The sequence below is a fragment of the Narcine bancroftii genome, chromosome 12 (genome assembly GCF_036971445.1).
Source record: "Narcine bancroftii isolate sNarBan1 chromosome 12, sNarBan1.hap1, whole genome shotgun sequence".
NCBI lineage: Eukaryota > Metazoa > Chordata > Chondrichthyes > Torpediniformes > Narcinidae > Narcine > Narcine bancroftii.
The window spans coordinates 68,435,696-68,449,598 of NC_091480.1; the positions used below are offsets into that span (position 1 = coordinate 68,435,696).

At 45.2% G+C, this 13,903-nt stretch overlaps 1 protein-coding gene across 3 annotated transcripts in view; it reads right to left on the minus strand.

Annotated features, from left to right (window-relative positions):
* Positions 1-13,903, minus strand: part of LOC138747457 (integrin alpha-7-like) — a 168,297-nt gene that overhangs the window by 26,156 nt on the left and 128,238 nt on the right. For all 3 annotated transcript variants that reach the window (XM_069906696.1, XM_069906695.1, XM_069906697.1), the window contains exons 12-17: positions 11,607-11,782; positions 10,304-10,453; positions 7,965-8,077; positions 7,008-7,191; positions 3,778-3,861; positions 1,587-1,666 (exon numbers count right to left, since the gene is read on the minus strand). In XM_069906696.1, coding sequence (XP_069762797.1) covers positions 1,587-1,666; positions 3,778-3,861; positions 7,008-7,191; positions 7,965-8,077; positions 10,304-10,453; positions 11,607-11,782 — 787 coding nt within the window. The remainder of the gene's footprint in view (positions 1-1,586; positions 1,667-3,777; positions 3,862-7,007; positions 7,192-7,964; positions 8,078-10,303; positions 10,454-11,606; positions 11,783-13,903) is intronic.

Below are 13,903 nucleotides of genomic sequence, written 5' to 3' on the forward strand. Positions count from 1 at the left end.
AAACCTTACACTATTGTGGCATCCAGCCAAGAGAACGAGAAGCAGTGGCTGCTGAGAGATCCCGCTGGTGAGCCCTGTGTTGTGAAGCCTACACCAGTTTTGAAGACAGGCGCTGCCAAAAACTGATGGAAAACTGTGAATGGTGTCATGAAGTAGAAGCCACAGTTAATACAATAACAGACTTCCAGTGCCACGATTGTGCTAGACTCCTCTCTTCTAGACTGGGACTGCAGAGTCACCTTCGTGTCCACAGATGAACTGCACAACAATGTCTTCTACGAACCGAAGGACGACCAACACACACACACACACACACACACACACACACACACACACACACACACACACACACAAGTATTTCGTGTGTAGTCAGGGTTAAGTTAGCTAAGTTATTAGTAGTTAGAAATAAATATATTGTTTTAAAAGAAAAACAATAAACAGTCTCTTGGTGAATTTATATTGCTGCTGTCCTGCGACGTAACACCCTGGCAATAAACAGTGTTATTTGGTTAATTTTCCTCATTGCCTGCTGGACTAGCCCTCAGTGAATCGTGCAGAGACACCCAGATCCCTCAGACCTCTCAAGATAGACTTTTTTAAATGTTTCCTCCCAAAAAAGACAATTTACCATTTCCTTAACGTTCTACGGATGAAAGAAAAATAGAGGGTTATGGGGTAGGGAGGGTTTAGTAATTTTTTTTGAGGAATATACCATATGTGCTGGCACAATATCGAGGGGTGAAGGGCCTGTACTGTGCTGTAATGTTCTATGTACTCCACTTGCATTATCTTTGCCCACGCCCTTCTCCTGCGTCCTCTTCACAATATCTGTTCCTACCTGTCTTTGTGCCATTAGGAGATTCAGCAATCGCACGTGTTTTGCTTTCAGCCAAGTCATTTACCAAAATGGGAAGAAGTTGTAGCCCCAATTCAAATGGTACATTACAGCTCCCCAGCCCAATAAAGACCTATTTATGCTCTTTAATAAGTGCTTTCTGGAAATGTATGGTACATCCTCTTCAAAGAACTACATTAAATTGGCCAAATGTGAGTACCCTTTCACAAAACATCGCTGACTTTGCCTGACTATTTTGAAATGTTCCGTTTATATTAAGGTAATATCCCATGTAACTTAGGGTGGCACAATTAGTGTAGCGGATAGCACAATACTGTTACAACGCCAGAGACCCGGGTTCGAATCCCCCTACTGTCTGTAAGACCCACAAGCCCATGCTGCCCAATTGACCTACAACCCCCGGTTCATTTTGAATGGTGGGAGGAAACTGGAGTCCCCGGGGAAAACCCACGCAGACACGGGGAGAACGTACAAACTCACTACAGACAGCGCGGGATACAAACCCCGGTCCTGATTGCTCATTGCGTTAACCGCTACACCAATGCACTGAAAACATCAACCAGCCTCTGGTTTTAACAGATGGCATCATCCTCCCAGGATTTTTTTCATTCCAGCCAGAGAAGACATCAAGGCAACCAGGGAGAAATACATGTCATAAATTCCCCACAACAGGTAAAGTTACATCGCTTGGCTGATTTTGTTCTACTTCAGGATACAAAAGAACACTCACGTGCTGAGGTGAAGAATGATTGGCAGGGTGGTGGTTTCAATGGTGATTGCAGTAGTGCTTAAGATCAGGTAAAATGTGACCTGCAGATAAAGAACGTAGTGTCATTGCAACCTGAAATAGTTCACACCTACATTCAGCAACTGTCCAGAAAATTATCTTTCACACTGAGCAGCCCCTCCCCTCATCTCTTTGGACTGTCCATCTCCCCTTTACCCTCTTAGTCCTGATGCAGGCTCTCGACCCCAAACCTCAGCCATCCCTTTCCCTCCCCAGACACTGCCTGACCCACAAGCTCCTCCTGCAGTCTATTCCGTGCTCTGTTGTCCAGCACCTGCAGTCTCCTGCATCTCTCAGGAGAAAACAGGACAGGTGATCAAATGCTTGGGCTTGAAAGAAAATCTTCATAGAGGAGAAAAAGGGGTAGAAGACCAGAGAGGTTTAAGGAGGGTATTCCTGAGCCTGGATTGATGGCATGCCTGGGTCCAAGCTTGGTCACATATAGAGCTGGACAACTGTACCTATAATTGCAAGGGTTTGAGGTTGGAGGAGATTAGGGAGTTGGAGAGGGTGAGGCCAGGTTGTTTGAAGGGGGGGGGCAGTAGGTTGCAAAGTAGCACATCCAGTAATTACCGTAAGTAATTACTAGTAGGGCCGAACTGGCCTGTTCTGTGCTGTAAGTGGTTATATGGTTTATATGGTAATTAAGAAGGCAAATGGGATTTTGTCCCTCATTGCTTGAGGAGTTGAATTTAGGAGCAGGGAGATTCTGCTGAAACTGTACAAGGTCCTGGTGAGGCCGCATCTGGAGAACTGCCTGCAGTTCTGGTCTCCTCTGTGAGTCGGTGAGCAGGGACAGAATGTGAGTGGAGTGAGTTTGGGTTCAGGCAGTCCCATGTGAGCTCTGCACGATGGACATATCTGCTCTCACAAACAAACCCTTCAGTTCTCAATGTTTTACAGCAAGTCGGCAACTTTCTTCTGACTGCTGTTTGATCAGTCTCACACTTTCATGTGACTGGTCTGAATTTCACAGGCCATTCCCAGAGGAGTAAATCTCAGACATAACAGAGGTTTTGAGTGACAGGAGCCAGTGCACCTGTTTCTGTCCCTGGACTACCTGCGGCATCTGTGGTGGAAACCAGGAGTGCTGGTATCCCATAGCAATTCACACCTGTGCCTCTTGGATCCCAATCCAGCCAGACCTCGTGGAGTCTCCATTCACTTGAATGAGAGTTCCCAGCCGAAGATGAGGAGGGAAAAGGGTTTGTTAAGTTTTACTTATGCTACTCTAATGTTTGATTTATGTCTTAATGCTTTAATGTCTTTTAATTCATTTCTTTTTCAAATTATTTTAAAATTAAACTGAAGATTTACTAGTAAAAACACAACATTGGAGAAACTCACCAGGTCAAACAGTGTACTTTATATAGCAATGATAAAGATACAGAACCAACGTTCTGGGCTTGAGCTCTTCAGCACACCTTGAAGAAGGGCTCAAGCCTGAAACGTTGGTTATGTAATCTCGGCATTGCTACATAAAGTACTCTGTTTGACCTGTTCTGCAGACTTCAGTGTTTTAATCTTAAAGATTTACTAGGATGTTGCCCGGACTTTGGGAACTGAGTTACAGGGAAAAACAATACAGGTTAGGATTTTATTCCCTGCCATAGAAGAATGAAGGGAGATTTGATAGAGGTATTTAAAATTATGAGGGGGATAGATGAAGTAAATGTAGGCCGGCTTTTTCCACTGAGGGTAAGTGAGATACAAACCAGAGGACATGGATTAAGGGTGAAAGGGGAAAGGTTTAGGGGGAACTTCTTTACACAGAGAGTGGTGGGAGTGTGGAACAAGTGAAGGGGGAAAAGTTTAGGGGAACATGAGGGGGATCTTCTTCACACAGAGAGTGTTGGGAGTGTGGAACGAGCTACCAGGTGAAATGGTGAATGTGGGCTTAATTTTAACATTTAAAAATAATTTGTACAGGTACATAGATGGGATGGGTATGGAGGGCTATGGAATGGGGGCAGGTCAGTGGAACTTGGCGGCATAATTGTTCAGCACATTCCAGAAGGGTCAAAGAGCCTGTTTTCTGTGCTGTCATGTTCTTTGGCTCTACGGTTCTCTTCACTCACAGCTGCAGTGTGAAGATCAAGAATCAGTGTCTGCCAGAAGAAAATCGACCACATACCTCAGCGTTTCGCTTCATTGGGTTTCCTAGCTCGCATTCAGCCTCAGAACCATTGGTGTTCGCCACACAAACCAGCTTGTTGTCCTGAAAGAAGAGGAATAAATTGGTTGTGAGCTCTTAGCATGCACCTATCACATAGTAACCAGAAATAACAAGACTTTTTGTCCACAGCACTTGCTACATGTACTTTGTTCATTTGGAGAAATGTTCATGGAGGGATCTGACCCAAGATTAAAGCCACCTTGTTTTTTTGGTTTCACTGGGATATTGTAGGAAAAGAGTTTCCTAAAAGTTAAATGAGGAGAATGATTCTTTAAAAAAAATGTTGGGACTGTGCAACGACTTGGCTCAGTGTTAGGACATCTGAGGCCCATTAGGAGTCCATAGTACTGGTTTAAAAAAAAATGATGCCAGAACTGAGAGGTTGTAACTATCAGGAAAGGCTGGGGTTCTTTTTAAAAAAAACAATCTGCTGGAAAAACCCAGCAGATCCAGCAGCATCAGTGAAAGGACTGGTCGATGTTTTGGGTCTTCCTGGCAACTTTGCTCAACCAAACAATCCAACCAGATGTTTGAAAGGGTAGATGTGGAGAAAATGTTTCACTGACTTCTCTTGCTTCCTCTTAAAGGTGTCTCGTCCACTTTCTTACATCATCCTTTCTATAATGCAACCCCAGAGTCCATAAATATTAAAATAATTCTGTTCAAAACTCTCTTCCCAGAGAATGGTACCTTGGTGAAGTGCACTTTTGTAATGGGATTCACTGATCACAGCATCGATACCCTTTTGAAACATTCAGCTGTGCAACACTTGGAGTAGTGCAGTTCTGGTGTTATTAGCGTCATGAATCACAGAACAGGCCCTTTGGTCCATCTCATCCATGCTGACCAAGATGGCATTCTGGTCTAGTTCCATTTGCCCTGCATTTGATCCATATCCTTTTAACCCCTTCCTATCCATGAACGACACTGTCATGGTTTGTTTACCAAAAATAGACACAATAAATTATTTACAAAGAAAAACCCATTCAAAGCCTCTTCCCACTCTTAGTGTCATTTCTATACATTCCCATCACAGTAAAAACACAAGGCTGGAGAAACTCAGCAGGATTAGTGTGCTTTATGTAGCAAAGACAAAGATACATAATCAGGGGTACAGGGCTCATTTTTTAGGTGCTGGAACTCACTAAAAATGGCCCCCCTGAGGTACCCGGAGCAGCCCCCCACCCCCCCCGCAGTGCCCGGAGCAACCCCCACCCCACCCCCCCCCCCCCCCGAGGTGCCCGGAGCAGCCCCCCTGAGGTGCCCAGAGCACCTCCCATGAGATTCCCGGAGCGGCCCCCGTGAGCTACCTTGAGCGGCCCCCATGAGGTGCCCGGAGCAGCCCCATGAGGTGTCTGGAGCAGACCCATGAGGTGCCCGGAGCGGCCCCCATGAGGTGCTCGGAGCGGTCCCCATGAGGTGCCTGGAGAGGCCCTCCAGTGAGCTCTGGCAGCCCTGCACCCCTGTACATAACCAATGTTTCTGGCTTGAGCCCTTCATTGAGGTATGGAGAAAATGTTGGCAGATGCCTGAACCAATATTTTGTATCTATCTTTGCTCTATAAAGGACACTGTTTGACCTGCTGAGTTTCTCTGGCTCTGTGTTTTTACTGCAGACTTCCCTGTTTTATTTCCATCTCTATACACTGTTACAATCATTTCTATTTATACCGTTAGCACCCCTGTGGCACCTGACGTTACTCCCTCCTCTATTGTTTCAGGGACTTCCCCTCGGTCTCAGCCAGGTAATGGGAGGACTCTAGACTGTGGTCCTTCCTCACAGCACCCTCGCATTGGCTGCACCAAGCCTCAGTGCATCCCTCAGAACGTACTCCTGCAGCCTGGAAAGTGCCAGTCGGCAGCACTCCCTCCCCGACATCTCCGTGTGCTGCAGACCTTTCCATTTTGGATTGGAAGACTGCGCTGGGGATGGCCAGGGCAGAGGTGTGGGGATGGGCCACACCTGTGCCGCGTACAGCAGTACTGAGGGTATTCCTCACCTGATAACCAGGTCATTGTTCTCACTTCTCCAGCTTCCTCTGGCAACTCATTCCAGATACAGACCACCCTCTGACTGAAAAAGTTTTCCCTCAGGTCCCTCTGAAATCTCTCCCCTCTTACCTTAAAGCAATGTCTTCTAATTTTAGAATCATCTACCCTAAGGAAAAGACAGAGCATTCCCTTTATCCCTGTCTCACATGGTCAAATAAACCTCTTTCATGTCCCCCTCAGCCTCCTACCTACTCAGGAATAAAGCCCCGGCCTATCCAACCTCAAGCCCTCCAGTCCTGGCAATGCCATGGTTATTGTCCATTCCTGACCCCACCTGCAAGATCATTTCAGAGGTTGGTTAAAAGTCAACCACCAGTCAGTGGGCCTGGATTCACACACCCTCAAGGCAATGACAGCACCTTTTGTTTCTTGAAGGAATGAACAATGGGCTTTAACAATGACCCAGAAGTTTTTGTGGTCAAGTTACTGTTGGCATTCTAAATTTACTTAATTGTTGACTTTCAATTTTCAACCTATTTGGATGGAGTTTGCCCTTATATCTGTGATACCATGGATACCAATCTTGGAAACCACCATTGTATCTAGACCAGCCATTTTCAATAAGGGCCCTGTACCCTACCACCCCCCCCCCCCTCGCCTTTTCACCTCACAAATGAATTTTTTTTAATGCAGTCAGTAGGAGAGAAGTAGGGAAAGAAACCAAAACTTGACTACTTCATGGGGAAGGGGGCCCATAAACTTTGAGCAGAGTTAGCGTAGTGGTTAGCACAATGCTATTACAGCACTAGCAGCCAGGAGTGGGTTCAAATCCAGCGCTATCTGTAAGGAGTTTGTATGTTATCCCCGTGACTGCATGGGTTTCCCCCAGGGGCTCTGGTTTCCTCCCACCATTCAAAAAAATGTATCGGGGGTTGTTGGTCAATTGGATGTAAATTGGGCGGTGCGAACTTGAGGGCCAAAAGTGCCTGTTACAGTGTTGTATGTCTAAATTTACATTTAAAATTTTAAATTTAGAGAACTAGGGGCTATTGTCAGGAAAAAAGCTTGAGAATGGCTGATCTAGACCTCCACCCAGATTACCTTCCATCTGTCTGAAGTGTGTTAGTACCGCAAATAACTGTGCACAGGTGTAAAAAAAAAACCTCCAGGCTTTTCTGCTGAGATTTTCCATGTACCTGAGGTGATCGGAAGGCAGAGAAGGAGAGAGTGTCTGGGAAGCTTGCAACGAGGACAGCTTCATGAGCATCATCGCCATCTTTACTTGGGTCCGTGGGGTCTGATGGAAAGTTCGTGACTGTGATCTCCAAAGCAATGTCCTTCTCGTCACTGAGAGAAATTACTTGCCTTTCTTGTTCATCTCTGCAATAAAGGGGATGCAGTATAAGTAACCAACCCACTGCCCTTCAGGTCAAGCTCTCCTCACCATGGAAACATCACCTTCACAATATGAATGAGAGTATTTGTGGGACAGGAAGGGAGGTGTAAGCACAGCTCCATTTTGTCAAGTCCAGGAAAAGTGGGTAAAAAAGACAAGCAAAAAACAAAACTTTTAAGGCAGATACAGGATGGCAGATTGAGTTTCTTCCTTGTTTCCTATCCCCATCCTGTCAGGATAAGAGAGATTCTCAGAGCTGAGAAGGTGCAGTAGGCAACGTAGGGTTGGAAAGGATGGCAGCAGGAAGAGGGCAAGTAGGATTCAACCCCAGGGCCGTGTTTGGTAGCCTTGAGGTGATGGGAACAAGGCACCACCAAACTGACTGTTCCAAACATGGGTTTAAGTTGGGCTACATTAAATTGATAACATTCCCATCCACATTAGAGGACAGCTTGAACTCACTGCTATAAAAAGCTGATTTGAAGAGTGTCAGAAAAGCATGATAGTCAGGGATGTTCATTGGCATTGTAACAGAATAAGTGCACAATAAGGGGCGAGTGTGATATTTGCCAAAGACTCCAATGAACATTTAATCTTTAAGCCACTGTTCCCAGATTTCCTGTGCATTGTCCACTTTGAGTTGGGAAAGGGTGACAGGATGTAAGTGAGATACCTTCACAAAGCATGCCACTTCCACATGCCCTTTCTAATACTGCAAAAATTGATAAGAAAATCCCATAAAAGGAACAGTACGTACAGGGGCAATGGCTGGAAAACATCATCATCAAGTCTGGTGCCAAAACGATGCTTCAACTGCAGGTTACTCTGGCAAATTTTATCAGATCCACAACCTTCCTTCAGAAAATTCACCTGCAAGCAGATAACAGGAGACCGGTCAGCACAGTGCAATGTGGTTAGCATCCAAGTCGATTGCTCTGTCATGTGAAGCTCCAGTTCCACTCTGAGACTCCACTGACAAAACCTCCAGTGCAGACATTGAGGCAGCTTTGCAATCTTACTCCCTTTTGAATTAACAAAGTGGAGCAAGAACTCTCTCAGATGGGCAGAAAGCAATTCATGGTACTTAACATAGAACAGTACAGGCTCTTCAGCCCACAATGTTGTGCCAACCTCCAAAAAAAAACCCTCCCTTCCCCATAACCCTCTATTTTACTTCATCCATGTGCCTGTCTGAGAGTCTCTTAAATGCCCCCAATTTTTCAGCCTCTACTACCAAGGCATTCCAGGCCCCCACAATTCTCGTGTAAAAATTTACCCCTGACGTCTCCCCTAAACTTCCCTCCCTTCACTTTGTTCACCTGTCCTCTGGTGTTTGCTGAGATCCTGTCCTGGGAAAAAGCTGCTGGCTGTCCACCCTATCTATGCTCCTATAATCTCTCATCCTTTGCTCCAAAGAGAAAAGTCCCAACTCTGCTCACCTTGCATCGTAAGACTTATTTTCCCATCCAGGCAACATCCTGTAAATCTCCTCTGCACCCTCTCCACAGCTTCCACATCCTTCCTATAATGAAGTGACTAGAACTGAATGTCCTGGATAATCTCCTCTGCCCCCTCTCCACAGCTTCCACATCCTTCTTGTAATGAGGTGACCAGAACTGAACATCCTGGTGAATCTCCAGTTCGAAGTTCTAAGAGTCCAAACCAATACTTATCCTACAGTCAGCATCAGTAAAACAGATTACCTTTGCATGGTCCCCAGATTAGTCACTACATATTCTAATTTTAATCTTAACTATGCTTTAAGGCTCTAAAGGACTTTGAGACATCCTGAGATCATGAGAGGTAGCAATGCAAGTCTTTTTTGTGTTGAAACCACAGCAGCACTCGGGTCATTGAACACTGTCAGTAACTCTCTCGAAAGTATTCAACCCACCAAGGCAGTGAATGGCTGCAGGGATAGCTGATATATTTGTTAATACACAGAAATGCTGGAGGAACTCAGCAAGTTATGCTGTGTCCATAGGAGGTAAACATATATTACCAACGTTTCAGGCCTTCATCAAGGTATGAGCAAAAAGCAAGCAGCCACCTCAACATAAAGGTGGGGAAGGAGGGAAGAAGGGGCAGGGGAAGGAGTACAGGCCAACAGACATTGTAGATGATCCCTGCAGATTCACAAGTGAAGTGTTGCATCACTTGAAAGGACTATTTTGGGCACCGAATGGTGCTGAGGGAGGAGATGTGGGTGCAAGTGAAGCATCTCCTGCGGTCACAGGGGTAGGTTCCAAGGGAGCAATTAGCGGGGAAGGAGGAGTGGACAAGGGAGTCATGGAGGGAGTGGACCCTGTGGAAGGTGGAGAGGGGAGGAGAGGGGAATATGTCTCAGGTGGTGGGATCACATAGTAGGTGGTGGAAATAGTGGAGGATTCTGGTGGTGAGATCATGTTGTAGATGGTGGAAATTATGGTGGATAATTTGTTTACATATTTGTTTTCTTTTCAATTAATTTATGGGATGTGACCCTGATTGCTGTTGAATAAAGTGGCTTGCTGGGCCATTTCAGAGGACGGTTTAGTGTGAACAAAAGTGAGATTAGGTAAGGACAGCAGATTTCCTCCCCAGTAAGACATTAGTGAACTAGACAATATGGTAGTTTCACACTGACCAAGAATGAAGGTAATTACATGTTTATTGAATTAACAACTTGAATTTGAAAGGGCGATATGGTTAGCGTAACGATTAGTGCAACGCTGTACCAGCACCAGTGACCCAGGGTTCGAACCCTACGCTGTCTGTAAGGAGTTTGTACATTCTCCCCGTGTCTGTGTGGATTTTCCCCAAGGGCTCTGGTTTCCTCTGACCCTTCAAATTGTACGGGGATTGCAGGTCAATTGGGTGTAATTGGGCGGCACGGGCTCATGGGCTGGAAGGGCCTGTTACTGTGCTGTATGACTACATTTTTTTAAAGTTTAATTTAAAATGTAAAACTCCCCAATTGGCACTTTGCAATTCGAGTTGATATCCCGGGCCTATGCTATGCCATAAATCAGTCCAAGCAAACCAATTGCAGCTTGAGCCTCAAATCCCACTCCCAGCTTTGTGCAGGTCCAGAGCAGAAGGTTCAGGTGTACCCACCTCATCCTTGAATGTGTTTGAAATGTGAGCATTTAAGACAGGCATCAAATTCGCCAGCTGTCCCTCAGCCTGTTTCTTCTTGCGCTTGGCTTCCTTGATCATGTAGGTCAATGTCACTGGAATGGGTCGCAGCTTGTCTCTGATGTTCTCCTATCAACCAAAGATCATAAGATATCGGAACAGAAGTCGACCCATCAGTCCATCGAGTCTGCTCCGCCCTTCTAATCATGAGCGGATCCATCCTCCCACTCAGCCCCACTCCTCGTCCTTCTCCCCGTAACCCTTGATGCCCTGACTAATCAAATACCTGTCAATCTCTGCCTTAAATAAATCCAACGACCTCACTTCTCCAGCCGCCCGTGGCAACAAGTTCCACAGACTCACGACCCTCTGGATAAAGAAATTACTCCACATTTGAAGTTGAAGAGACAGCATAGCTGGTGTAGGGGATAGCTCTGTTAAGATAACGGTCAGTGCCAGCGACCCGCGTTTGAATCTGAATTCAAATGAATGCAATTGCAGTCATCAGCCACCCCTCTTCCTATTCACCCGAGTGCCTGCAGCCACCTGCCACAATGCTCGTGCTTTTTTTTGTAATTATAATTATACAGAGTCAATATTTAATTAAATTTTAAAATTGCAGTGATGACATGGTGTTAACCACTCCCCTTACCTGCCCTCCCCTCCCTCTTACCCCTCCCACTATAAAAGATATAATAATAATGGATACAAAATATAGTTATAGAAAATAATTATATTTAAATATATATATAAAGAAAAGATTCTATCAATCTGGATTGGACAAAGGATTAGCTCACACACTGGAATCCTTACAGTATTTACATTAAACAACTTTAGAGAAGAAGATAATGCAGGTGTTAAGAATCCGGAAGTATATTTTTATATATTTATCCCTGAACTTTGCATCCACGGGCTCCAAATTTGTACAAAAGTTGAATATTTATTTCTCAAGTTATATGTAATTTTCTCCAAAGGTATACAACTTTGCATTCCATCTCTCCATACCCAAATGTGTGTCCGAGTTCCAAGTCACTGCAATACACTCCCACTAAAGCTATTTTAATAGATTTCGCTTGATAAAATTATCATTTTAATTTGGGTCTTGCTCTTTCTATTTCTTAACTGTTGAAAGGACATCAATTGACCTTGTTCTTAACAACCTTCTGCCTTTCTAATACCATGGTGAAACCAGCTATTCAAAAATGGGTCATTGTTAGTAAAAGGTATAAGATTGTTTTGAATCAAAGATGTTTTACACGCATGTGCTTGCGTCCAGCCTTACCTCAAGTTTCATTGTGACATTGATACAGTTCAACTCCGACTGCTTTCTCAGGTGCACTTCACCAGTGTACTGGTTCCCCAGGTCAAGGGGCTTCCTTTTCAGAAAGGACACTCGAGGAGGCCTCCTGCTCAGTCCATCAACCTTCAGCGAATCGGCCTCAAGAGTAAACCTGAGAACTGGAAGCAACAAGGAGAGCACTTGGTACCGCACATCACAATGGACGCCATAATAAACACATGTTGGCCAATCAATTCTGGGCCAGTTGGAAGAATCCCTTCTGAACCTTCCCAAATGGATGGCTGATGCTCACACTCATTCAACCCTGAAGCCAAGTCTGTTCATTTAAGAAATGTAATATTGAAAGAAATTGAACTGCTCGTCAAAACATCACAAAAACTACGTGAAAAAGTCGTTTGCGCGTGAACAGTGACTTCCCCTGAATCAAGGGTGGTTCTACCTCGATGAAGCCTGACTGGGGAAGGGATTGATGGGAGAAGCAGGTCAGGGATGCAGATGATTCTGCCACCTACCTCCCCATTCATGTTCCAGCAGGGATCACCAGAAACATTAACCCTTTAGCGTATCTTGCAAACAAGATGCCAGCTTGGCGCGCTCTCCTCTGTGCCAGAGGCTCATGGGTTTAAGCCCCACAACAGGATGTTGAAAATTCCGTGCCTAAGAATTGGGAGATCTCACTCTCTCCTCAAAACAGCACAGCCAAAATACCCTTTGCCAGATCGTGCTTTGCGCAAAATGGCTGCTGCATTTGCCTGCAAAAGCTGATGAAATTCCACCGCATTCGATGAGCTCTGAAGTTCAAAGTTCAACATTTAGATTTATTGTCAGAGTACATACACGACATCACATACAACCCTGAGATTCTTTTTTCCTGTGAGCCAGGCAGAATTACCACTTATCGATAGGGCGAACAATTGTACTCAAGAAAAGAAATATATAGAAAAGAGAGAAATATGGACAAAGAAGAGTGCAAACAAACTGTGAGAGGTTTCAAGAGGAAGACGAAGGGAACAGTCATAACCCACGCAGGAAACCTGTCAAGTGTACAAGGGGACTTTGTACACCAAGTGTGAGAAATATAAATCAAATGGCTTCCATTTCAATTAGTTTCCCTGCTTGTCACGCAATACTGTCAAAACAGCAGGCAGCATGTGACAAACTCTACCCACTGTGTCCAGCAGCTGACATTATGAAATGCCGCACTTCACACTGGAGTGTCCCAGACAACACTGCCTGGTTGGGTGCCAAGCTTCTCCTTCACTTGGAACCCATTCCCCACCTCTTTGGGATGGGTGATGAATCAAGTGCAAAGATTTTCACGGTGTCACAATTCCCAGCCTCCAATGACCAGCAAAACACAATCACACCGCCAGCCCATGCCCAGAACTGCAGGATGTGATTGCAACGGCTCAACTCTGCTGTCTGTGCCGTGTTATACTGCCCTTCTGCGGGATCCTCTGGGCTGATAAGAGTGGAAATGGTCAGAAGTTCCTTCTTGCCACTTCATAACTGCTCCATCACCTGGTATTGCCTCTAGCAACATACGCTGGGTGCACAGATCCACTGGCTTGGCCTCAGAGTCAGAATAATGTGAGCTCAAAGCCACACCAAAGAATATCTGCCCAGTCAACTCAGAAGGTGTGCTGCATTATTGGAGAAGAGAAGGTACACTAATGCCCTCTCTGCCCATTCCATTGAGTTGAATGGATCTCACTGACCCCCTGAGAAGAATTCAAGAAAGACTGAGGGTTCTGTCCCTGTGCCTTGGACAATGTCCCTCACACAAAATAGATCAACTGGTCACTTTGCTTTATTGCTGTCAAGCAGGGGTTTTGCCACACATAAAATAAATTGCTGTTACTGCCTTTGCAAACTTAATTGTTACAACACTCCAGAGGAATCTTTTTTCCTGCCGTTATCGGACTCCTGAACAAACCTCACGCCAGTAAAATTGTGCCATCTTTGCTCTGTTCTAACTGATCTCTCTCTGTAATTGAGCACTGGGGTTTCACTGCTGCATAGGTTGACTACTTTGATCGCTCGGTACCTCAGTAAATGTGACAATGAACGTTGAACTTGGATGTGCTTTTTATGCAGCGCGCAGAAGTCCAGAGAAGTATTCAAACTCAACGGCTTGCACCAGCACTTTCCTCGAATGAAAACCCTTTGCTATCCAGCACCCCACAGCAAACCCTGGTGTTTGGCAACTGCTCAGTCTTTCGCCTGTCCCATTTGGACGGTGGATTTCCACACAAAGTAACGCATCGTGAAATCCCCAT